Here is a 26,898-nt window from a genome sequence, read left to right on the forward strand (position 1 = left end):
CCCGAATGATTATGTCGACTGATTATGTCAAAAAAACAATCGAAGAGAAAATTAAAAAAATAATCTATCACAGGCAATATTTATTGTTGAATATCGAAGAAAAGTGATCAATCTTTAACTTTTTGTGAATTCAAATCTATCAATGTTACACACAGATTACGTTTAAATCAATTTAAATTTTCTTCTATCCTTATTATGTTAATATTTATGAATGAAATTTGCAACACATTGTATAATTTCTTATAATCTTCTAATAAACCGAAAAAGCCTCTCTTAATAATCGCTAATTTTCTGATAAATTATCCCAATCACGAGAATTAATTCTCACTCCTTAATTTCACAAAATGCACAGTCATGTTCTTGAGAAAGTATTGTATTCACGTATAATTCCGCCCAATTCTTTGCGTGGACTTATGCAGCAGCGATATAAAGTTCGTTTTAATTAATAAAGTTCGCAATCCCATGCACATGCACATACAACTGTCCGAAGTTACGTGTTTCACCGCGGAAAAGGAAAAAACAGAACGCATCTATGGAGCTGCTCGGGTAACGAATTAAATCCGCAACGTCGAAGAGAGAATAGTAATGTCGTTGATAAAAATCTTATATTTTTTATTATCTAACGCAAGTCGATTTTTTATATTGACAAATAAGAGCGTATATGGCGCTCTATACGAAATAAAAATAAATATACAAAAATAAAAATAATTTCGCGATTCCTTGAAAAGATATGCGTGTGATATTATCAAAACAGGGAAAAAACGGCAGGAAAACAGGTTGCGTTTACGAAACTGTCGCAAAAAGCTGACTCAAGAACGCTCATTAATTTCGCACCATCATAAATCATGATTGCGTAATGCGATATTAACGCAGGTTCTCTTTCACACAATAAAGCCTCGTTCGATCGCGCGTCTTCTTTTTCACTCGGCCATTAAACGCCCTAGTTGTACAGAGATGTTCGCGTGCCATGCACAGTTGCCGCAACAAAGCCTCCGGTCTTCGTTGAGTCCAGATCCCGATCCGAAATAAAAGGTACGAGATTTATGGTTTGTGAACAAAAACAACACGCGTATTACCGCGTCGATCTTCTCGCATGACGCACACACATCGAGAGCACTCTGCGAATGTTATATCGCGAATTTATAACCAAAACCCAATTTCACAATCCGATTTTATTAGTTGCTTCAAACTGGCTGGTTATTATTATAAGACATGAACGTTTATGTCAAAACACAATTGTCATACTTATTAATAATTTTTTTCTTTAATGAGAAACATAAAATCTAATCATATAGCATAGAACGCAATTTATTAAAGTAACGTGCGTATATAATGTGCGCTCTCGTGCATTTTTTTTCACATGCAAAGATTTTTGGAGTGTTTTTTTGCACTTCCTTTTCGGTATCGTGCAAGAGACCAGCAAATGAAAAGTGTTTAGACTCGAAAGGAATTCGACTTTCCAACATTAGTGAATTGAAATAAGAACAACCAACAAACAATTCTCAACGGAATAGAAGCGCGAAGTCGATAGAATGGAAACACGAGACGCGTCTGCGAGAAACTTTATAGAAATGGACGAACGGAGATCAAACAGACAACCGAATGCTATCTCGTTGCGAGGCTAACTGTAATTTACATGCAGTTTTCTACTCGTTTCGATTTTACCGTGCTATTTACAAACTTTTTCACAGAGTCATACGTAAATTTACCAGCCGTTCCAGATCGGAGTTACCCTAAAAGTGACAAGATAACTAGCCAAAATGAATACATTTATTTAATCTAATAGTAAGTAAATTTATTACAGATTGTGTCATTTAATAGCAAGCCTAAGTTGGTATTTTAAACTATTTCTCTTATTTTAAGAAATATTTTCTCTTTACAGCTTAAACTAAATATTAGCAGAGGAAGATGGCAATGATGAAAATGTCGGGCTTTTCGAGACTATTTTCAAGAAGCGATCCTGAAAAGAGAAATCTCTCCGCACCATTTTAAAAACAAATGTAAATGCATATTTTAGAACTGTCAGCGTGACTTCTTCCGTCCAGGAAAAACAAATAGCGAGCATCTCTATATTCGAAAAGATCGAGCTCCTTCCATTGTCCACAGAAGGTTGAAGGAAAGTCGATAGCCGAGAGTGTCCGAGCGAGGATACCAGGTTCTTAATGAGAGAGTTCTGAACGAGTGAAACCCATCTTACCCATCAAGAAAAGGAGTCCCCCTTCCGAGAGTCTGGAGACACGTGCGAAATTAAGAAAGACGGGGGATTGATAGTTCTGTTTTCGTGCCAAAGTCTTATAACCCTAAACATTTATCGGTTCCGTGATACGCATACGCGCTATTCGCGTCCGTACGTATCGAAAAGTCACGTGCGATTAAAGAAAATATCAGAAAAAAACAAGACTCTACCACTCGGGTGATACGAAAGTTCAGAGTTTTCTATAATAGTAGCGTCGAATAAAAATAGAGCGGAAGGAACGAAGAAACGAATTGCGATATCGACATTAATATGATTCTGTGACTAATTTTTTCAGGTTTATTATTATCTAATGATTTTAACATCTTTTATATTACAATTTAATGTTCTCTTCCACATTTATCTCAATGCCGCAATGACCCTAATAAATTTGATCACACAATCCACGATATGATTTTAAGAAAATAATTATCCTATAAAATCAGAAAATTTTTTATTTGTTTCTTTTTAATCGCAACAAATAGCGAAACTTAGGTTGAACCGTGCATCAAGTTCTAGATTATATTATATATTTAATTTCAGATGTTTGTAATGCAAACTTTGATATAAGTGACGAATAACTATTCATTATTTTCCGTGCAGGATATACCAAACTATCAACTTCGTTGTTTATCCACGAATTTTGTATTAATTTCAGATCAATTTTTCTCGAATAAGATTATCAAGAAACCAGTAATTTTTTTATTTATAAGTGACCAAAAAAATAAGTTTTTTTTTAAACTAAGCTTTAAAAATGTCAACAAATAATAAGAATGTATTATTTGGTTTTAAATAGATTATATATTTTTAAATTACAAATTAGTAATTTGAGAATTGTTATCGAGATATTTAATATGGAAAACTTACAAAGAACTTTATCGAGTATTTTTGTTAAAAAAAAATTAATTCTCAATTAAACTTACAATCAGATATAAAATGTGTAACTCGTTAAGTCTTTTTGAGACATCTTTATAATCTATCTAATAATAAAATTAAATCTTATTAAAAATGGAAATGAAAAATTGTGTCGAAGTTAGTCACGTTGTATATCAAAACGTACGGATTAAAAATCTTTTTAAAATGATATTTAAGGCATCAAGAAACGTTAACCTGGTCTCCAGATATTCGATACTGTATAAAGCGTCTACCGATTAAAAATTAAATGCTTCGTCGTCGCAAAGCCAATGCTTGTGCAGCTGACATGCATGCGGGACGTTGCAGGACCGTGGACTCGCATGTAACCACGTGTTCCACCTAAACGATTTAATTCAATACACCTGTCCCCGAACAACTCAGTTTCGTAACTGCAAACGGGATTTCTCTTTGACACTTTTCATCAGCGTACACGTTATTTACAACTAGTTTTTTTACTCTGGAACGCCACGTATTCGACTTACTAACAGAAATGTCATTTCGATAACGCAAATAAAAGTCCCATAAAATAAAACACGCAGATTTCGCATGCCAATAAAGTCTAAAATAATGTAAAACAGTAACAATAATAAGAATCATAATGTGATATATCGTTTCTTAAGTCTTTAATCCGAGTATCATACTCGGATATTGGCCCAGAAGAGATACTGGGGGATCAATCGCGACCCAGCATCCCTTTCGTTTCCCCACATTTGGGGAGAACACGCATATAAGAGAGAAGGTTCATGAAAAAGGCAGCTCGCGCGTCTCTTCGCGTTAGGGCGGGTGTGAGCAAAGGGGGTGGTTAGAGAAAAACGGTAGACGATCGAGAGTAGTGAGGAAAGGAAAGTCGACTATATTGCGCGGCCACAGAGAGACAGTATGCCGTAGTCAAGAGAGAAATACGATTGGTGGGGATATTGATCTTCCTTGGGAGTTGCCATGTGCAACGTCGTGGCGGTCCTACGCTCGAGCGACTTCGCGATTCTTCTTTCGAGACAGCAACGCGTCGCGACGCCGCCGCCGCCTAGCCTAGTTTTCCCCCCTTTATTCTTCGTCGTTTCCCATCATCAGCCAACTTCGAGAGGGTGCCGCCTTTCTTTACACTTCCCAGGAAATTCCTCAACTCGCTCGGTCACTCCTGATACGAGCCATTGCTCTCGCTTCACCCCTTTTCCCGATCCTCCCTCCAGCGCCACAGGTACCATTTGACACGCACTTAAGAGAAAAAAAAATAACGGCTCCTGTCCCCGGAGACTGATAATCTACGCGCTCGATATTTCCTCCACGTGAAAGAACGTCGCAGTCAAGAATATATAATTCCTTCATGTACAGAAAGAGAGAGAGAGAGAGAGAGAGAGAGAGAGAGAGAGAGAACGGATCGTTATTAATGATACGACGGAGAAAAAGACGTGATTTTACGTAAAAAAAATAACGCCGAGAAAATGGAATAAGATCTTTCTTACTCGATTCGATTTCCACGCCTCTTTGATCCGCGCAGAGACTCGTTGCTACATGATGTAGACCTTTATTAATAATTCCCTAGTCACACGGTAACACTACGAAAACAACGAACAAATTGATAGAACGGTAGAATCAAATTTTGCAAGAGTCGGTATGCTGTTCCTAAGTACTCGGCTCGCTGATACAGAAAGCCCTATCTGTCATGCCTTATATAAAGTAAATATGTAATGATTATCATCCTGCTTCAACGAGCAAGTGGAGATAATCCATGTAGCTATCTCACAGCTTATCCTTCACTCGTGTAACTAGTGAAGCAGGGGGATCAAGATTCAGATAGATAATTACTAACTAAATAATTACCAAACGAGAATATCATCCAAGCTGTTAGTCTAAAGGGTATTAGTGCAAAATTTATATATACATAGTCTCAATATCGAAACTTTTAAATTTTGTTTGGTTTACACACATACACATAGTCCAATATCGATGTTTTTCAATTTTGCAATTCCAAAATACGACATATATCAACAACAGGCTACAGTATAGACGAAGAAAGTTTTTATTTCGTGCTCGTTGTAAACATGCCTTCATACGTGTCAAAGGTAAAATACGAAATTAATGAAAGCGTTCGCGCAAACAACATTACGACTCGCAAAAATCAAATTCTGTCAGAGGTACAAAATTCTTATTTCGTTTTTAACCGTGTTTAATTCTATTATTGCCTCTTACATACAAAATGTCTCGAGGCAAGTCACGCGGGCTAAAATCAGACCAAACTATCGTGTTTGTTCTACCCAAGTTAGTATTTTTCGGGGGGAAATGCTAACTTTCATACGATTATTCGTTTTGGCGTTCTATCGCTCAATATCAGGCTACTCGAGCGTAGATCCGCTGGCATCCCGCGCCGTGAGGCATCGAGCACACCCGAAATGGGAATCCTACTCCGCGCGAGTTCTGACAGAGTGTTTGGCATAGCAAGCTAATCGGAGTGCCTTTTCCTACCCCCGTCCCGAATCATGTCATTTCCAGTTGTCGGCCAACCGAGGTTCCCTCCTTGTGCGAAAGTCTGCTGGCACACTCGCAGACCGCTCCATTAACGATATAGAAACATCAAATCTAGGCGTAAGCACTTTTTTGTGTAACGGGGACGTTGACGTCCTTCGATTTATCGTAGACAGCTGTCATGTGACCGGCTCACTTTTTACAGCTTTTTATATCTGGTACTATTATATACGTATATTACGCGCGTACATATTTTTTAACAACACTTTCTGATTTATATTTTCATTCACACGTAAAGGAGCACGGAAAGGAAAAATACCTTTTCCGTGTGACGCGTGATAAAATACCATATCTAAAATGTATGTTATTTTGCTAGGATGATATTGTATTCTCTTGGATTGAAGCAAGGTGTAAGCATGCACATTGCGCAACGAGCAAACCGCGCGTGTCCGCGCAAACAAACACGCCTCCTGTCGCATTACACATCGACATAGCTGTTACGCTTGTTTGTTGATTTCCGTAGGACAACATTACCCGCTTTCTCTCCCCAGGCAGTTTTATGCGACAACTGTTTCCAACAAGATAAGTAAACCCCTCCAGAATGACAATTTTTGCGGGAAATATGTCTGGTTGGATTGCTCGTTACAAAATCGCATGGTATGCACTGTTTGCTACAATCCCAGTAAAAAGATTGTTTTCTTCGAATATATCTCGCAAAACGATCGAAATTTCTTATTTTAGCTCTGCAGAGACTAAATAATTTATAACGATATTACCGGTGCGAGAAAAACCTCAGTTTCTTCCACAGACTTTCTCATATCTTTATGTGAAACAAGTATTTCTCCATTTTATTCCATTATTCCGATAAAATTTCCCTACTAGAAAAATCCTAATTAAGGGATTCACGTGCATTTTGAAATGCATGTGCATTTTCGATGGCTCGATTTTGCCGCGCGATTATGCAACTGAATCGCTAATACGGGAGAATTTCAACAAACTGCGCGACGATCTTATTATAAACCGGCCGTGCATTTTCAAAGAAAGCGCGTATTCGTTGCGCGTAAGTTGCAGCGTATAAGGTACAGCGAGGAAGTTGAAATAGGAAAAGTAACATGTCGCAGCGGGGTAAGAATTCCGACAAGATCCCCGGAGACGTGTTATCGTGCTCGGGAACGACACTTGGATACAAGTCCCAACGGCACGCGACCCAATAAATGCGTCGCCACGGCGCGCACCGCGGTGCGACACCGCGGTATTAAGAAATTTTCGCGATAGCTCGCTCTTCGTATGTACACAGGCTTATTCCGGTAGAACTCAAACAAGCGTTATGTCGCGCCATAAAGCGCGATATTGTACCCATAGGACGTCCGACAACTTTCGTCCATCCCGACGGCATTCGGTTAGGTGTTTGCCGTGTGCAATAAATAATATTGGTCAACGAAGCAAAATTTTGCTCTCGAACAAAGGGCTGGGAGATAGCGAGGCGCTGTTTACAAAGGATACAATAGATCGCGTAGATACACGCATCGTGTATCTATCGCGTCGAGAAGTATACACAAATATTCGAGAATAAAAATATTTCGCAGCAATAGTTTTCGTTTTCGATACTATAGAGGTCTACGCAGAGAGAAATCATGTGAAAATAGGTGACGTTATTGTTGACGGTAAAAATGTGTTATTATTTAGCATAATATATGCGACATTATGTTAACATTCACAAAAGAGCAAAATCTGTTCGACTATCGCGAAAGAGTGCAAGATCATGTATGAATTTTCGTATTGTAGCCTAGAAAAAACGATCTGACAATTAAACGTCGCGCCGATGTAAAATAAGAAATAATTCGTGGAAATAACGTGCAATTGACCGTCCTCGAGCGAATCGATTAGCCGCGAGGTTTGTCCGATATCCGGCGAAATTGGTCTGGCGAGTGACAGAATCGTGCTAAACGCGCGACAAGCTCTTTAATTAAAACGTCCACATGAAATGTTATATTCGCACTCAAGTGTAATAAAATGTTGCTCCGGATGGAAAATTTCTAACATATTTCAATTAACCGATCGACACGTTTTTAAAATATATTATATATAATATACGTTACATGTTTCCTATATCGTTAATTTTCAATGTCGATCCGTTACTCGATGTATCTGAAATCTGAAATTCTCAACAACTCGATTCATTTTGAGTTTATTCCATAAATAATGCAAACTTATTTGCTGCACAATGGCTACGGATTGCATTGGTTTCCCGAAAAGTGTAGAAAATATCGTGCATTCCTATAGTACGCGTCCGTTACGTAACATATTCGTCATACTTTTACAAACTTCACGGAAGATGAAAGACGCATTTTGCACGATATACACCCTCGGGGCGAGCTAATATGTTCTCGTCATTCCCGACATGCGCTTACATATAACGTTCTTTATATATAATTTGTCAAAATTAAAGTTTACTCAGATATTATTGCGGTAAATGATAAATCATAGAGTGATCGAGTGTAACAATTACGGAATCAATTGGGTTTAAAATCGATATAATTTTTAGATCAATTCTTAACGGTTAAGTATGGAAAAGTCCCTAAGAAGAAGGAAAACAAATCCATCAATAACACTTTATTTTCCTGAAATCCTAAGCCATAACTTTGTATTATCACATAAAGATCTAACTTATATATACCGTCGAACCTATACCGATCTCAATCCTTTGGAATTAGTTATGCATCAACACTGCGATTGTGTCGATAGTTGGATTGAGATAGGTAATCTAACTCTAAAGTAAACTGAACTCTGAATTAGCGCGATCGTCGTCCGGATTACGGCCCTACTCGTAAAATGTAGATGGGGAAAGAAATTTAACTAATCGCCGCGATTGGTACTTCACCCTGAAAGGGTGAAGCCACATCAACAGACTTAACTTTGAATTGACAAGTTAAATCGGGGATGACGACTCGCTATCTACTTTAAGATGACAGCCTCACTTGCGATACAGGACTTTAAAATACGCTGCCAGATTTTTACAGCATCTTGAAAAAAATTCACAGACGCAAAAAGACACTCTGTGTACAAACGCTTTGGACAAAGAGTTCTAAGAAAATTACTATGCGTTACGATTTAAAATAATAACGTATCTTGTGCTTAATTCTGTGTACTGTTTCTCATCCCAGGCAAGGCGAATTTCATATGGTGCAATACAATCGTAGAGCTCTTTTCAAACGAGCGAGTATACCGCATCGGACGTAACGCTCCGAGTTGCGCGCTTGTTCTGGCTGGTATATACCTACATATATATATACGCGTAATTAAAGTGGCATCGTTCGTGTCACGCGACGTATAACGCGAACCGCTTGTCCCGATTCTCTCGAAGCGTTCGTCCCGCAGGGGCACTTTGTGCGCGAACGTTCGAAGGGCAATCAGCGGTAATTGGGGTGCGCTGCGCGCGAACCGCGCGTGACATCTTTATTTCTGGAGAGTGGTACATTAACGAGAAGGTTAAAGAGTGCGCGGCACGAGAGAGAGAGAGAGAATGCACGGCACGGGAAGCTCCCGGTGTGTGCGGCTTGCGGCATTAATTTATCCAGTATTCGCTTCCCATTGAGCGAGATGTGTCCCGTGTTCGCGTACACTCGCCGATATACATCCGTTTCCAATCTAATCAACCGCACATCCAGCTGTAACGCGCTATTGATTATCAGCGTCCATCCATGGCAGGCACAATGTCCGGATTTCTTTATCGGGTTACCGCGGCCACGTGTATTTCTGCTCGGCTATACCTACGACCAGATCGCGGACTCTGTTTATGCAAATTTATGCTCCGATTGGAAACGAGGTAGAGAAACAAGACCGAAAAGACCGATAGATGGTTTTGCAACGTTTTTTTTTAATATATATATTTTTGCCCTCTTATTGTTAGATTAGCAAATTTCACGCTGCGGAGAGCCGCAATAGAGTCTCGTTTGTCAGTTTTCGATTTTTAGGGGCTAACGCGCATTTCACATATCACACGCTTTTCTATCCTCGATCGTATTTGTGCAACCATATTTTGACGTGCTTGGACATCGACAAGTAACGGCAAGTAGCACGTGCTATCTTAATGAGGCATCAAGACGCATTAGCGCAATATATCAAAATGTCACCGTCTTCTTAAGAATAAGATGAAAGGTTCTTTGTTACCGCGGAGCAGACTCGAGCTCACTAAAGCTTTTTTCTCCGTCATAAAAATTAATCTTTGATTACGGAAATTGTGTGTATTAATTGCAAAGTGTAATTAACTCCCATTCCATTAACAAGATAATAAGTGAATGATATTTTATTAGATAATTTTCATTGTCCAAAATACTGATTCTTACCTCTCTATGATTTTCTAACAGTATTTTCTAAGTATAAATGTAAGAGATGAAATAAAAGAAGTTACGTGAATCGATTAAAGTTTCAAATTCTACAATTATTTGTCTCTCCTTTACGTTACATAATAATGTGTAAAATTTTTTTAAATTACAAAATTTTTAGTAAAAAGTTAAACCGATCAAAGTTAATGTATCGGAGTTCTCCTTATTCCGGCGTAAATCGAAAAGTGTATTTTTGGCACACTTTTTGTAGCGGAAGAGAAACATCGAAGTTTCAATGATACTGTATCGAAAGAGGGTATCGAGAAAGTTGCGTGTATTATATTATCATTATTGCTTTAACTTTCGATTGTCTCGAAATGTTTGAATCGAAGTAAAAAGAAGGTAGACAATAAGACTGTGACATGGGTTGTTTTTGCACTCTGGTTGTAATATCCATAATAATCTCACTAATAATGCTGTTGAAATTATTGAAACATTTCAGACGTATATAAGCGAATTGCGTTTTACACGATTCAAGTGAAATTAAGGGTTAATATATATTTAAGCTCGCTCAGAAATGTTAATTAACCTAGGTATATACGCTTAACACAACAGCTTCCTATTCGAAATATTGCACCGTGACATTACGAGACATGTTCCTCTACACGCGTCGAACCGCACGACAGCAAACATTCCAGGGATACAAATTAGTTGCAGACATACTGACAGTGCGATAAATTATAGCAATCTTGTGTATACATATATATAAGTTGTGTAACGCAACGAAAGGACGCCACACAGCCTCGGATCGAGAATATAAAGGAAAATTTCAATCTCAAAAGAGTTCCAAGAAAAAGGCATACGTTCGGAGAAATATTTCTTTAATAACGAAATAGCGCGCTGTGAATCTGAATGCTAAAACATGTGATACCCGGAGAACGGACTCCTTGTATACTTACCGAGACACAGTACATATTCTACTACGCTATTTCTAAATAGATCAAGACGAGAATCGAAACAGGGAATCTCTACATCAGACAGTACCATAGAATAGGGAAATCAAGCAAATAGGACGACGAAAAATGAGCAAATCTCCATAAGAGTCGTACAAAATGTTAAAACGATGACACACTCTTAGGATACTCGGAAATTTCTACGCAATTTCTACGCAAGTTTCAGGCCCACATTAAGGCGATCTGTAATTCTTAGAACAAGAGAAATTGTCGTCGCGAAATTGCAGATCGTTTAAAATGAGCCTTGCAGATAGTGAGAGAAGAAAGTGAAACAATTGCTGATAGATAGAGTGGATAGATAGACTGCTGGGAATAGGCGCGTTCGTGCGATAATATCAAGGTATCAGACAGTAGAGTAAAAGCAATCGAATAGATATGTACTTTTACCAGGCACAATATAACTTTTCCTCAAAAAAATACTCATGATGACACTTACGGGAAGCGAGATACGAACCACCGGCTGTCTTTTCGACATTTTCTACTGCGCCGTTTTTTCGACCGCGCGTTCTCACCCCTACGTTGCGACATTCAGAGCTGCATTCACATAGAAGAAACAATATGAATTTATACCACGCAATTGGACAACGTCGTAAAGTGGACGGTACTATATGCAGAGATGAGTCAACTTAAGAGAAATTTTGAAGAGAATCGATTATGCAATCACTCGACCTGACGACATTCTAGATTTTGAGGAGATGATTGAGACAACATTCAATATTGAGATAAAATATGTTATCTAAGAATAAGAGTAAGATATTTAGTGTAAGAATGCGCGTTTTTTCATTATTTTATTTGTTGAAAGCACGCTTTGTGTTTTAGACATTTATATCTATCTTATCTTTTCTTACATTTGTCATTTATTACAGGATAAATATTTCTTAGTGTTACAAGTATAAAAATATAGCATAAAAAGCTATTATTCTTCTCTTTGTATATATGTATACATAAATTAAATTTTGTTAATTATGTTAGCATTTTAAGATAAAACAAAAATATCATATAATTCTTATACTTTAAAAGGATGCATTTGAATTGTTGATTAAACCTCTATTATTTTTCGTAGTTTATTAAACTTTAAGTTTACTCAAAACTACTTGGTACGTTTTTAGTTAACTCATTTTTACATAATACTGTCCAAATAAAATACATCCTTTAATTAAAACTGATAGTCATTGATTAATTTCTGACTAGCAATTAAATTCAATCATCTGTTGAATCAAAATATTCCTTTGCTCTAACAACAATTAGTACTAATTGAAACTGAACTGCTGGTTAAATTAGCTCGCGAAATTTCAGCAATTAACCAGAGATTAAATCTACCATAATGTAATACATCTAACGTTTCACTATAGTTTCCAGCGAATATGGCAAACTCTGTCTGTAAATTGTACGTAAAAGTACGTACGAACGTTATATAGAGTGTCGTACAATTATCGAAAATTGTATTTATTAGCGTAAAATATTGCATTATTGCAAAAAATATCTCATTGGATTTTTCTTTTAGTTTATATTTAGATTCTGTGACAAGTTTAAGATCTTTTGAATTGAATTTTAAAAATTTTTATTAAATAAAAATGTTGTTTTCAAATAATTAATGATTGAAAATAATTAACAAATTGCTGTCAGCAAACTAAATTGCACAATAAATAACAAAATCACATTTTTAATTCAAGCAGATTTTACTTCCCCAGAAACTTAATTTAAAATGTAATTACAAAAATACGTAATGTCACAAATCTAAGCAAAGTACCGTAAGTGATGATTTCTTTCAATATTTTCGTTTAAAAAAAATCAACAATTGAAAACCTCAAAATTGACAACAGTGGAACAATATTCAATATGGTTTTCGAACACCCTGTATCTATATAGCTTTAAACTATTCATGCACAATGTGCATGCATCACAGCTCACATTAACGGAGAAGTAAGAGAAGCGAAGTGTAACGTATAATCGTAGTAAGACTTCGTCACCACCTATTTCACTATTCACTCAATTATATCGTATATTATGTTAGAAAAAGAACAATCGAGCCCACGCAAATTGATCAAAGAATATATAGATAAAATATATTATTACGTGGGAGACATATCTCGCATTAAATTTTTTAATCGTAATAAAGGGTGGTAAAAATTACTAAAAATTTTATATGGCCAAAAATGAAATTTCAAGCACTGTTATCTTATGATACACCGATTAAGAAAACTCCGTATAATGAGAAATTGCCACGGCATACGAACCTTGAGGCCAGGAAGGACCGTCGCGAGGTCTGAGGGGGTCCGGGCCGAGGACGCCTGATTCGTGGCCCCGTAGCTCCGCTGATAGCTACAGAGATTCTTGTGAGCACTAGCCTGAGCTGTGTAAGCCGACACTGATAACTTCATTTCTCCCTGTTCCCGATAAAGGTTCTGATACTCCTGATAATCTCGCGGGAGAGGCCGAGGCACATCTTGGATCCCTCGTGATATCTTTAAGCCACCGTGAAGGGCGGCGCGCGGATAGGATAAATTGCCGCGCCAAAAGTTCCCGAGGAGTGAAAGAGAGAAGCGGGGAGAAAAGGATAAAACTTCGTTGAATTATATGCTTTCTCGTGACATTCGTGTTGCCGTTACTTTCGTTCACTGTTCCTCGATCTGTTCTCGAAATTCGTTTCTCGGCTACCTTGTCTGAAGAGAATTTTTTGAATTGTCTCACGGCGGGCCACGATTTTCTATCGGAAAACCGCACAACGTCTCTACGCTTCTAGTTTCTCCGCTCCTTTCTTCGTGCTACGACCGAGCCGTTCTTTTGATCAGCAGCGAGCGGCGCAGAGAAACACGCCGGTAGATTTGCCATATGAAGCTTGAAAATAATTCTTTGGCGCGCAGTTAAAACGAGCATCAGTGAATGCCAGGAGAAGGAGCTTTTACGATTTTCGCGAATCGTTTTGAAGAACGCACTCCTAGACGTGCCCTTTCCCCCTTCCTGCTCAAACAAATCTCGTTTCCGTAGGGCGTGATATAACGATCGACTCGTTATCAATTTGCCGGCCCACCGTGATAAAGAACGACAACGTTGTTTCGCTATCCTTTGTACTCTTGACAGCTCCGCTCCTCGGTCGCTGATTTCCCGCGAGGGCAAAAAATACAAGTGTACGTGACCTCCCGCCTCCGCGTCTTCCTCTTTTCCCGCTGATGGTCCTTCCGGGCAGCTCTCGTTCCCTCTTCGGTGCCTCCTCTCGACACGTCGCACTCGGCTCGTTCTGCGACGTTTTAAAGCGATCGATCGATCGCAACGATTGACCACCGTGAACCCAGAATTCCCTTTACCGTTTGGTCGAATCTCACACGTCGACTGATCGATCCTCGCTTCCACTTCGTCGATCTCCCTTGACTTCTAATTCAGCACTCGGCCCTCCGATACAGTCACTTCTCCATCGTGACACTCTCTCCCTCTCTCTCTCTCGCTTTTTCTCCCGTGAGATTTCCGCACAATGCCCGAATTATCCGATCGGATACTCGATTAAAAAGTGTAAGATATACGATTGAATAAAAGCCGACAGGATAAACTTTTCATCCCCTTTCGTGTGACGGATATCTTTCGATTTTCGATACACATTTAGTGGGTGTTCCGTTGATTTTCGACGGTGCGACGATATATTTCCAATCGATAGACGTTATCTGGTGACTTGGAAATTCGTTCTCGCGAGATATGCGCTCGCACGTTCCGCGTTCTCGCTCTCTCGCGTTGATTGGCAAACTTATATTACGCACGTCTCCCCGTCGCTCGGCAAACATCACCGACGGCACCCTGTTTGCTGATTCGTGATCAATCGGCGCGCTCGCGTTTAACGCGCGAATATACGGTCGGAAGCACGTCGCGGAGCCTCTCAAGAGGAAACGCACGGGTACGCAAATCCTGTCCTTCCACGTTTGTGCGACCTCGCGTTCCTCCGATTTCTCTCCATCCTTCGATACCGCGATGCTTCACTCCGTGATCACTCGCGCGAACAATTCGAACTGGTAATACGTCGGACGTGATCTAACGAGCCACTTCAATCAACCGATTCTTCGCTGATTAGATCATACAGTTGTAGGAACGATCGTTTGCGTTACCGTTTACTGCTTCTTGCCACTTGTGCATCACGATTCTGCGAATTTTCGTGAGTGAAGCCTACACGATCCGTATGTATGTGTGTTACGTTTGTGTATGTGTATATGTATATCAATCGTTCGAGAGAACTCGAAGGGGAAGCTGCAAAATGTCCCACCAGCTTAGCCAATCGATCGAAACGATACTTGTATTCCTGTATTGTACATTCCTTCCACCTTCGCCTTCGATCGCTCGTCTTCCACGTTATTCGCAGCTGTTGTCCTTTTTTTTTACCCCCTTCGGGCTCAATTCTACAGATGACGTTTTACCATGAAAACAAGGGAAGAACTATATTCTAACTATCGTTGGACGTCGTTGGTAGATCCATCAGAACTGGAGATGAAAACTCTCTTTAATTCCTCGGTCAAAGCGAAATGCGGATTATCCCTGTCACGAATCACGATGAAAGTCTTCGTGGAAAGAAGATTGAGAGGCTCGTCGTGAAGCGGCACTTCTTGAATTCTGCAATATCACCGTGACGGTCCGAGAATTGAGAACGATGGCTGCGCTCGCGATTAAGTAAAGTTTTAATATACCCAGAACTATAGATATCTCACACACTTCGGGGTTCACGGGGGATCGTGGTGCTTGTGGCTCGTGGCACTTAATGTTTCATCGTACACCGCGCGTACCTCGGATTATCCCACGAGGTAGGAGAGCGATAATGAAGCAACTTTATGCAAAGAGATAACTTAACACAGCAGCTTTGATATATATTTGGACCTACGCTCTTCGGAGATCTATATCTGTATATATAACGCAAGCGCGTATCTTTGAACGCATAATATAAACGCACAATGTGTACGCAACGGTCTTGTGCTTCGAGATGTTCAATCTCGTATTATAGGATACGACAACGGTATAGCGAAAAGACGAGATGAATGTAAGACACAATGAGTGCAAGCTGATGAAGAATACAGCTTTAATGTTCCAACCAGTACGATCTTTAGATCTATAATGCATGACCATGCATGCGACCTATGATCTTTAGATGTCTGTATATATATAATATTCTCCGAATAATGCTCTCCCGCGAGATGCACGAGATGCATTCGTAATTCAGTTTCGTAACTGCGAAGGGAAATGGTCAACCGGCTACAAGGGGACGATATTCAATATCGCGGAAACTTCGATATTTTGATGGCCAGACATTTCGACGAGTACGTTAACTACGTTTCGACGCGACGCTAACTGCGGCTAGATCGCCCGAATAGGGACTCTACTTCCTCCGGTTCACACGGGATGCACAAGCACAACGTCGCGATCGCCAAGAACGGTTCACCGATAGGATGCGGCAACGGCGGCGTTACCGATCGACGCAGGAAACTATATCGATGAATGACATCGGCGCGTAATGCGGATGAATGAACGACATATCGGTCGACGAGCGTGGCCGTCGTCGTCGGCGGGCAATCGTGTTAAAACGCGGACGCACGGCGCGTTAAAATCCACGCGACAAAATCACTCCGCGGCGTCACTCGCGCGGAAGATTGATCGCGCGCCAGTCCGACCGCGTATCCCACGATCGAGTGCGAGCTGGTGAAAAAAAAAATACTCGACCGAAGCGACCAGGGCGCGAACTGACGTAGCGTTGGTTAGCTCTCGGGGCTGTAACTGGATTACGTCGTCAACGACGACACAGTCGGAACGGAATAATCGACTGGCCGCGTCGACCGCACCACGTCCGAGAGCTCCGACGAGTGTGTGCTCGCGCTCCACGTACACCCGTCTCGCTGTAACCGGATTAAATATTATCATAAACTGCATCGGGCACGAACCGACGACGTGCAGCCGCACCTCGACGCTCGCGATTGCGCTCGCCGCTGCGATATGCTCTTGAACGACAGTTCTCGGCTTGGCGAAGCCGACAAATGGAGAAACGTACATGCTCTTCCATATATAGCTCTCGCCAGTCCGTGAACAAAGCAATGGATAAATTACGTTTCAATGTGACTCTGTCCTAACTCTATCCTAACTCTATCCGAAAATATTCATGTATACATTCATATAAAAACGATAATTATTTAAAGATACTAATTTAAAATTAACTTTTTGTTAATAAATGCACTTACTAATCTATATACCCTGAGAAAAAAAATTGTTAATCCCAAGAAATATTTAGTCCGATACGTTTAACTAAACATTTCAGTTAGTTAACTAAATATTAGTTGTTTCAACAATTTATTTCGTTTCTTTAATCAAGAATTAATTAATTCAACTAATATTTAGTTAACTATAACTAAAATGTTTAGTTGAACGTATCGGACTAAATATTTCTTGGGATTGACAAATTTTTTTTCTTAGTGTAATAAATTAAATTACAGACACATAAAAGGTATATGTAATATATCGTTACATATATCTTTTATATGTCTGTAATTTAATTCATTCCAGCTGAGAAAAGTCACTATTGCATGAAATAAGACTTTATAATTCAATTCGTCGCATTATTCTTCCTATATCGTATTCTATTTTATATTGTGCATATAAACTTACATTTTTGACAGGTCTCATTTAAAAAATCTTTTACAATTTTTCTTTTAATTTTTTAATTTTGTTTAATTTTTACTTTCTTGCAAGCACGTTCGTTTCAATTTAAAAGAAATTAAAGTTGCAATTGCCGTCTTCTTTTCGTTTCTTTCGCATCTTTAAAATAAACGCGAACACACGTTAAATAGCGTTATCGATTACTCGAGTTGACGATTATAAAGAATTTGAAAGAAACCAGGATGAAGTATATTGGCAGCTGCTTGAGAAAGACCTATGAGAGCTATATTGAGGAGAGATATCTGATCGAGGAAAAGAAGATATAAGATTTCTGCAAGTCCTGTTCGCTTTGAACTTTGAGCTATGCATGACGTGGTGTCAAAGGAAGTAATATAAAGTATTGTATACAGATAAAATTGTCAACGATAAACAGTGAAATAATAATTAATCTCGGCATACATAATATTTATAACACTTCCAATTCTTTAATGCCGAATGTGATTTCAATGTAATTACTCAAAAAATAATGAAGTTGAAGTTAATCTGAAAGATAAAAAAAAGAATTTTTATTAATAATAATTAAAGGTAAAATTCTGTTACGTTTAATTGACTCGACAATGTCAACGAAGATGACAATTCCAGTGAACGAAGCCGAAGAAGAAACGTCGATTAAGGACCGAGTCCGTTCTTAAGACAATAAGAACTCCGAAGATTGTTTTTCATCTCTAACTTCGTCAAATTAAAACGAAAAAGACGGCGCTATAAGAGAATTATAGCCTGGCTAATCTCTTACAAACTCCTTTTTTTTCCTATATCTTTTTTTGGTCGCGATCACATTCCCACAAAGCAGATCCAATTCCACGGCAGTTGCCTTAAATGTTGGTTTACGCGATTATACCGTCTTCCCCTTTGCACGAGTCTTTCAACGTCGTATCGTTTTAAAATGGAGAAATTGTTGGACCAGATCCAATTATAACGTCGCTTCGCTTCCTAGATCTAAAGCTTTTTATAACTCACCCGGCCGCGGATACCTTATTTTAGAGAAATCGCTTTGAATTAATGATGTGACACCGCGAAGTTGATTTCGCGATATCTTCGTTCGTGCGTCATGGCATCGTCTTTGCGTGCACCGGAGAGAGAAAAAATGTAATTGTTTTATCAGTTCCTCAACCGATAATCAAATATCAGTGACAAATGTAAAGAGGAGACAAACCAAATAGATCGTGATGGGATAGAAAACGAAGAGGAGGTGAAATGTCAAGCAACGCTCGCCGACGCGAACGTTACGACGATAAAAGCCGTAATGACACAAGACGAGAAAACGACTTCCGATTACGGGATTGTCGTAACTCTCCGCGAAACGCTCATGAAGACTGAAGAAAAACGATGTCACTCGCGAAATAATTTTGATAACCAGTACAGGGATGAGAGCTGGTTACGTGACGGCAGAGCGGATTTTAATGACGAAACTGCAAAGTGGCGGTATAATTCGATCAAATATTGACTGTCGCGTCGCCCGTGTGGATCGTCTCTCTGATCGCCGCGATCGACGCACTTACGACGAAGTATCGGGGTCGACACCGCATTAAGGCTCTCCGCGGAGCAAACTGCTCGAAACTTCGTTGACTACTTGAGGATACCCGATCTTTAACGGATGCCACAAGACACCGGATCCGCCGTACTCCCGGATGGAAACCATTTCAAGCGAGACGCGCGCACGAATCTTCAAGGAGCCCACCTCGAGGAGTCGTCCGCGACAGCTGTCGGCACAATCGCGACGATCAACGGAGCTGTCCGATGACGATGGATCACCAGGTTTCAGGTGTCGCGATCTCCGATCTCCCGCCGTCCTTCTGTGACTCGTGGATTCGGATCACCAAGTGTCATCCGGCACGAGATCGTCGATCTCTCGCGGACCTGCCGCGAAACCGCGACTTCGGTGGATCGCCAACCACTGTCACCGATCGATCTCTCGCCGATCTCACGCGGTCGCGACGCCGACGTGGAACCACTCGATCGTCGTGCCGGGTCGAAATCGGGACCGGGACCGGGACCGGGAACGAGACCGGTATTCTCTCACGCACGTGTCACGCGACCCCCGACGACGAAAGTCACTAGGAGACCGGTAGCGACCCCCGCCTGGCGAGTAGCACGGAGGGTGTTAGAGAGAGGACGTCGGGACGACAGACGACGTGGCGGGAGGATCGACGACGGTGGTGGGGTGCTGGGGCGACGGGGGAAGAAGACGGTGGGGTGGAAAGCAACCGAGCCGAGTCGAGAAGGGGTGGATGAGAACGGCGGTACAGGGAATGGAGTCGTATCGGCGGAAGGAGAGGGCCGTCCCCACCGCCGTTACATCCGCGGATTAAAAACCATAGTGCCTCCCCTATTCGCATCCTCTCCCCGTAGCCCCCTGCGTGGTCCTCGGTTATCCGCGCGGAATGCTGCGCAGTCTCCGGAACGCTGACACAGTGCGCTACAGACACAGAAATAGGTACGCACTCGGCCCTGATCTGATACAAACCGATAACAATCCTCCGGATATCGCGCGTCGCGAACCGAGAAAACGCGAGGAGATAAATAATCATCCAGAAAAATAAGCGCAACAATAAACTGTACCTATACCTAATTTTATCGATTTTGTACATATATACAGAATTATTTATATTACTCTCTCTCTCGTACCAATTTCTATAGCAGCAAATTTTTTGTTGTAAAAATAAAGTGTACTTACATTGATCCGGTAAATTTTTCCGGAAAATTCTCGAGATCTAACGAGATCTAAACGCATAGCTGTTTTTCAGAAAGAATCGATACAAATGTATAATTACTTTAAATATGTGTGAAAAAGGGAGGGTGTGTGATGAAATTAAATCAATAATTAAAATTAACTTTTTTAAAATTAACCGACCCATGTCTTATTTCCGTGGGCAAAAGAATTTTACAAATAAATTTATTTTTCTAATCTTCTCTTAAATTTTTATTTAATACGAGTGAATATTAAATTATTATCTATTTAATATTCCAATTACTCCTTATTATTATTCCTTATTATCCGAGTGTTTTAAAGAGTAAAAATAGTTTCGAAATTAATTATAGTCTTTATATATCGTAATTATGAGTTTTAGCCAGAATTGGACGGTTACGCGTAAAATATAATGATCTACATCTACATGTGTATACAGTGTAAATTATGTTTTACGTATCATAATGTAAACAAGCAGTATCTATGGATCGTCAAACATTCATATTTTTTCAGAAATATAGGAAATTTATTTTGTTTAAAATTTTATTTTTATGTCACTGTAGATATAATTAATAAATAAATTATAACTAAAATGCCTCTAAATAGCCTAATTTAATACTACTTTTTATTTTTATTTTTGACTGCAAAAATATAATTTAAAGAAATTAATAAGTCAATCAATAAATTATTCAATTTACAATAATTTATAATAATTAATTTATAATAATTCAATTTATATTGTCTACATGGAAAAAGTTCATGTAAACATAATGTAAACATACGTGAGCAATCCATGTAATCTCGAAATTTACGGCAAATTAACCCTGGCTTTAGCATCTCGTCGATGCATACAAAACGCTGCGAGATTTGTAAACAGTAGGTACATACTTCTCGCAGTCTAACAACCGTCTGCTTTTTCGACGCAATGAATTGTTATATATAGAAAAAAGACGATGCCACTTACCTTGCAATAATCCCGCGCTCATCGCGCTCGTGACGCATCTCGGCGAGAGAATAGCGTGCCGCCGACGAAGCAGGAGTAGCAGGAGCAGGGGTAGCAGGACGAAGAGTCCGGATCTCGGTCGATTCCATGCTGTTCCACGCGCACGGACGCTGATCGCTGCAATCAGGAGATTGGCGTGTAACGGCAACCGACACGCGACGTTTAACGCGTTACGACGGCGTATCGACACTTTACGAGGCGCTCGCGCGATAATTCCCCGAAAAAATGCGGTACCGGATTTCAGAGCGATACGCGATCCGCAATCCGCCGTGATTCGTATCGATGATTGACAGCGACGGCACCGACGGCGAAATCTATCGGTCGGAGAACGACGCGCGACGTCACGATTCTCGAAGTACTACATACGCACCCGCGCGCGCATTAATGGCAGGATCATTAATGGCGTACCGTATGAAGATGCGCCTATTAAAGGCCTTCACACATAAAATGTCGTAAGGACGTAAAACGTAGGCGTAAGAAAATCGATCAATCCCAATCAAGTATTTCCCCCTACTGTGGTTACGGACAGCACAATATTTGATTGGGATTGGTCGATTTTCTTACGCTTACGTTTTACGTTCTTACGCGATTTTATGTGTGAAGGCCTTAATCTGTGCTAGAGTTCCTATAAGGAACTCTAGGGGGTGCATGTTCGGAGCGCATGCTTCGTGTCTGAATATTCGCGTATATCATGACTGTTGGTAATAATTTAATTTTTTTATAAAAACCTTGTGTCCACGATACTGGAAATCGCTCCGAGATCGCGGACGGGGAAAAAATTCACCAATCGTATTTAAATAATTCGGCAATTGACCAATTGCCGAATGCGATTGGTTAATTCTTTCTCCGTCCGAGATCTCGGATGAGTGATTTCCAGCATCGCGAACACAATTAAGGTTTAAGAATAATATGTTAAAAAGTATTACAACATTTTTGGTATCATTATTATCATCGAATGGCCAGCAGTCTCTCCATGATACGCGAATATTTAAATATGTAGCACGCTAATTTAACCCGATATGCAATCGCATTAACTAATTTCACGCTGTAATTAGGCCTATTAATAGAATTCATTTCAATTGCATCATACGAAATGAGTGGCTTTACCCGTTAAAAAAAAAGAGCCAAGAAAATAAGTAAAAAAGTGTGATTGAAACGAACGGAGCTGCTGTTCGATGCAAAAATGAAATTTGAAATATTCTAAAACGCATATTAGATAATCGGCGCGGCTGCTAGAACAAAGTGCATATATGTACATATATATACCTAATGACAATGTTGAATTGCACTTTCGATGCATTTCGGACGAGGAGAGTCTCGATCGATTTCGGGCGCACGGAAGCGGATCGTCGATGTCAAAATCACGGCGATGACGGTTGTACGCCATCTTTGACGCGCTACGACGAACACTGTCCGATACTTTACGATGAGACACTCGCGGAAACTTTTCGCGCCAGAGATTCGCTTTTAGGCGATAACATTATTCGTGTCTTCTCCTTTTTCTTCTTTCTTTTGCCACCCGATTCCCAAGACGGGCTCGATACGGCGAATAATGACGTACATTCGTGAAAAATACACGATTCGATATACGATTTGAACGTGATCCTGCGTATGCGTAGTGCGTGATCCCCCATCGCGGCGTGTCCTTCGACTGCTGGGGTGACGACTTGAGAAAGTTATCGAGAAGCGATATCGCGACTTTCGAGATATCGAAACTGTCGAGGCAGCGAACCAATCACCGCGGTTATTCGATACGGTCTGAATAAAACGCGAAATAATAATACAGCAAACTCTAAAATTCAAAACTTATTTATTTAGGCCAACTCCGGTTAATTTAAGCGGCGATTAATTTAATCAGCAACAATTGCTTAAAGCAAGATTTTTGATTACGCAATTCGTCATAATCTCGTCCTTTTTCCACATAATAGACAGCAGAAATTAATAATTCTATTCATGTTAACAAAACAGTATTTCATAAGATATTAATTAATAAATTAATCCATGATTAATGTCCATCGCATTTCTACCAATGCAGATTAACTTTTTCAAGGTTTCACCGTACAGTGGATACATCTTCTCGACACCGACTCTTTTAGCAAATTGTACTTTGTACTTGGCAACTTTTTATCTTTTTCTAGTTCTAAGAATTAGAAAAAGATAAAAGTAAGTTAAACCGAGAATAAAGTAATCTATATTGGTAGAAATGTAGGTACATAAGTCGAATCATAATTTGATCGAAATCGCCTTTATTTATAACCGGCCGCAATATTTGTCGAGAGGGCACCAGCTCTCGGCAATTAATTGAAATATAGATTATTTTTTCTCGCCGCACTTGAATTATGAAATTTTTTTTCTTTTGTCGTTTTGGGGTATAAAATTCCTTTTTTGTGCTATATACCATTAGGGTATAAAATTTTTCCTTTGCTGTTGGGATATAATTTTTTTTTTTCGCCATTGTTGGGATATAAATTTTTTCACCGCTATTGTGATATAACATTTTTTTGCACCACCGTTGGAATATGAAATTTTTTTTTTGCTCCGTCGTTGCATCACTATATCCATTGTGTCAGTGTGTCGTCTGTGTCCACTGTCCAGTGTGTCACAGTGACAGTGTATCCAATCAAGCAGTCTCGGTCGTCTGGTAAAATGTTACGTACAGTCGATGCGTTGTAAAATTTTACAGAGCTATTATGTCGTATCTAGCGGGAGGTAGGCTGAACGTCGGGCTTGTTCAGGAACAGGCGAGAAAGCGACTGCTTTGTCTGCTGGAGAAGTGCGATGGCCCAAAGGTACTTCGACCTAACCTCTTTTCAAGGAATCAATTCTTTAATTACAAATTCACACGTTCATATGTTCTTCTTTTCACTTTTGCACAGGCTATTATATGGGATCAGTCGTTGGCCGGACCGATCGGTCTTGTCGCCAAGTACAATTTGCTAGAAGAGTATGGTGTTGTGAAGATGTACCCGCTGTACGGTGGAACCTTGACGATACCGCCTAACATTACTAATGTCATATTCATCTCGAGGCCGCAGTTAGAGCTCATGGATCTGATTGCCGAGAATGTTCATGGGTAGGTATAAAGCGAATATGTCACCAGATACATATGTGATTTTAATGTATCTAATGGCTCTCGTCTACAATAGCCATAAGAGTATGCAGTAAGACTGATAAGACATAAGCAGTAAGCTATTGACCAACTACAGTTGATTATTCTTGAATTGAAAAAAATCTCATTAGTTAATAGTTTACTGCTTACGTCTTACTGCATACTTTTGCGGCTATTGTAGACAAGCTATATATTCAATGATATTAACAAAGGAATCTAAAAGAAAGTCATGTGCAAATAATAAAGTCAAAATTGCGTATTGATACGGATATGAAATGATACTGCTACTTTTAAATTTTATTATAATCCTAACATAAATTGTATATTTTTAAAAATATTTAAAAATATATTTATTCATGTGTTTACAGAGAAGAGGGCAAGAGGCCGCGTAAAGAATTTCACTTGTTCTTTGTGCCACGCAAGAGTCTACTTTGTCAAAAGAAGCTCCAGAATCGCGGTGTCTTTGGCAGCTTCACGCTGATAGAAGAATTTAAATGTGATCTCTTTCCGTTTGACAACGATCTGCTATCGATGGAACTGAGCGGATCCTTCAAGGAGTTCCACTTGGAAAATGATCCCACTTGCCTGTATCAAATCGCGCAGGCCATACAAGGCTTGCAAAAATTGTACGGGAAAATCTCGAAAGTCACGGGAAGGGGACCAGCTGCCAGCAAGGTTTGGGAATTGCTGGAAAGGCTAAATAGAGAAGAGGAAGATAACAAATCACTCCCGGTCTCGGGCTCCGTTGCCATTGAACACTTATTATTACTGGATCGATCTGTAGATTTACTCTCGCCTCTAGTTACGCAGTTGACATATGAAGGCTTAATCGATGAAATATACGGAATAAAGTACAGTAAGTATCGGTCTTATATATTTTCTATATTTTAAAATTGCAATTTTATAACATATACTTTTAATGTGTATACGATACGTGGCGTAGTGACAGAAGTATCTTTTTTATTTTAGATACTGTGCAATTACCTGCAAGAAAATTCCACGATTCTGACGATTCTCCCACATCAATGTCTCTAAACGATAAGGAACAAATCATATTAAATTCAGGAGAAGAACTTTTTGCTGAGATCAGGTACGTAACTACGTAAAATTCTTTCTGACAATTTTTTACGACATTTTACCCTTGCAGAGATAAAAATTTCAATGGTGTTGGCCCAGTTCTTAGTAAGAAAGCTAAAGTAATTTCATCACAGTTTGACGAGAGACACGGAGACAAGAGCGTGCAAGAAATTAAACAGTTTGTTGCGAGATTACCACATATGCTAGCAACAAAGCAATCTTTAGCAAGACGTAAGTAATAAATACATGTATACGGATTCATGTTCCGATTCTTTCGCGATATTTATTCTTTTTGGTCTTGTTTTAATAATTTATCGTAATTTTTCTTTAACTAGACACCACAATCGCCGAGATGATAAAAGAGGTAACCGACTCGAGCAACTTCTTGGAATCGTTGCAAGTTGAGCAAGAACTGTTAAACTGTATCGACACGGACAAGCCAAATGCGTACATCGAAGATATGATAGCGCAGCAACAACCGTTACTCAAAGTTCTACGTCTCCTTTGCATACAATCGTTGACAAACTCCGGTCTAAAACCAAAACTGCTAGATTACTATAAGAGAGAAATAATTCACACTTATGGATTCCAACATTTGCCAACTATATTAAATCTGGAAAAGGCTGGATTATTGAAGCAACAGCAGTCAGTGCGACAATACGCAGTTTTAAGAAAAGCATTGAGGCTCACTGTCGAGGACGAGAGTGAAATAGCACCGAAAGATATCAGTTACGTACATTCCATATATGCACCGCTGAGCGTGAGACTAGCGGAGCAACTGGTACAACTAAACGGATGGCAAGGATTGAACGACGTGATGGGATTATTACCAGGACCTACCATAAGCAGCGTCCCGTACAATGTATCCTCATCAGTAAGACGTAAGTTGAGACTAAATCTTGGTTTATTTATAGCTTGTTTAAAATTTTTTTTATTTTCAACAAAAAATAAATATTTATTTCAGGAAATTCTATTACCAGCGAAGATTCTAGTTCGGAACCACCAAAATTAATTCTAGTATTTTTTATCGGAGGATGCACTTTCGCCGAGATATCTGCTCTCCGGTTTCTATCGCAACAAGAAGACTGTAAGTGTCGTAATAGATTACGAAGTACTTGTCTGCACAAATCAATAAGTAAAGATTTATGGAATATAAATATGACGCAAACATAATACAAATTTTCTTTTAGTAAATGTCGAGTTCGTCGTGGGAACTACTAGGTTAATCAATGGCGACACGTTTCTCACTTCTTTGATAGAAGATTTGGAACGCACGTGAAAAGAAAACTGCTTCAATTAAAATACCGAAATAGAATATTTAAATTTTTTTGTGATAACGAAAAACTGTAAATATATTTCTTCTCTATTTATTTTATATTCATCCAACTATATATATAAC

The 26,898-nt window shown here is 39.5% G+C and overlaps 2 protein-coding genes across 5 annotated transcripts in view; one reads left to right on the forward strand and one right to left on the reverse strand.

The window, feature by feature from the left end:
• The window catches only part of LOC139814204 (uncharacterized), a 157,386-nt gene extending 134,448 nt beyond the window's left edge, over nt 1-22,938 (reverse strand). Inside the window, exons 1-2 of one of the 4 annotated variants that reach the window (XM_071780303.1) lie at nt 22,580-22,938; nt 21,275-21,430 (exon numbers count right to left, since the gene is read on the reverse strand). In XM_071780303.1, the coding sequence (XP_071636404.1) occupies nt 21,275-21,430; nt 22,580-22,700 (277 nt within the window). In that variant the 5' untranslated portion in view covers nt 22,701-22,938. Of the gene's footprint in view, nt 1-11,385; nt 11,484-13,186; nt 15,581-19,302; nt 19,753-21,274; nt 21,431-22,579 lie in introns of those variants that run through there. The other 3 variants (XM_071780305.1, XM_071780304.1, XM_071780306.1) reach the window with 3 other exon arrangements.
• A 634-nt stretch (nt 22,939-23,572) lies between these two features.
• Nucleotides 23,573-26,869, forward strand: Car (vacuolar protein sorting-associated protein 33A). Its single transcript, XM_071780599.1, has 8 exons — nt 23,573-24,102; nt 24,190-24,386; nt 24,791-25,278; nt 25,392-25,512; nt 25,570-25,730; nt 25,835-26,380; nt 26,464-26,586; nt 26,690-26,869. The coding sequence occupies exons 1-8, from the start codon at nt 24,004-24,006 to the stop codon at nt 26,776-26,778; spliced, it is 1,824 nt and encodes a 607-aa protein (XP_071636700.1). The 5' UTR covers nt 23,573-24,003; the 3' UTR covers nt 26,779-26,869.
• The last annotated feature ends 29 nt before the right edge of the window (nt 26,870-26,898 follow it).

This window comes from Temnothorax longispinosus, chromosome 6 (assembly GCF_030848805.1).
Source record: "Temnothorax longispinosus isolate EJ_2023e chromosome 6, Tlon_JGU_v1, whole genome shotgun sequence".
NCBI classification, from domain to species: domain Eukaryota; kingdom Metazoa; phylum Arthropoda; class Insecta; order Hymenoptera; family Formicidae; genus Temnothorax; species Temnothorax longispinosus.

Coding starts and splice junctions, on each gene's coding strand:
- Car (XM_071780599.1), top strand. CDS start 24,004: ATGTCGTATCTAGCGGGAGGTAGGCTGAACGTCGGGCTTGTTCAGGAA. Junction 24,387..24,790: donor ATTGCCGAGAATGTTCATGG/GTAGGTATAAAG, acceptor ATGTGTTTACAG/AGAAGAGGGCAAGAGGCCGC. Junction 25,513..25,569: donor GAACTTTTTGCTGAGATCAG/GTACGTAACTAC, acceptor TTACCCTTGCAG/AGATAAAAATTTCAATGGTG.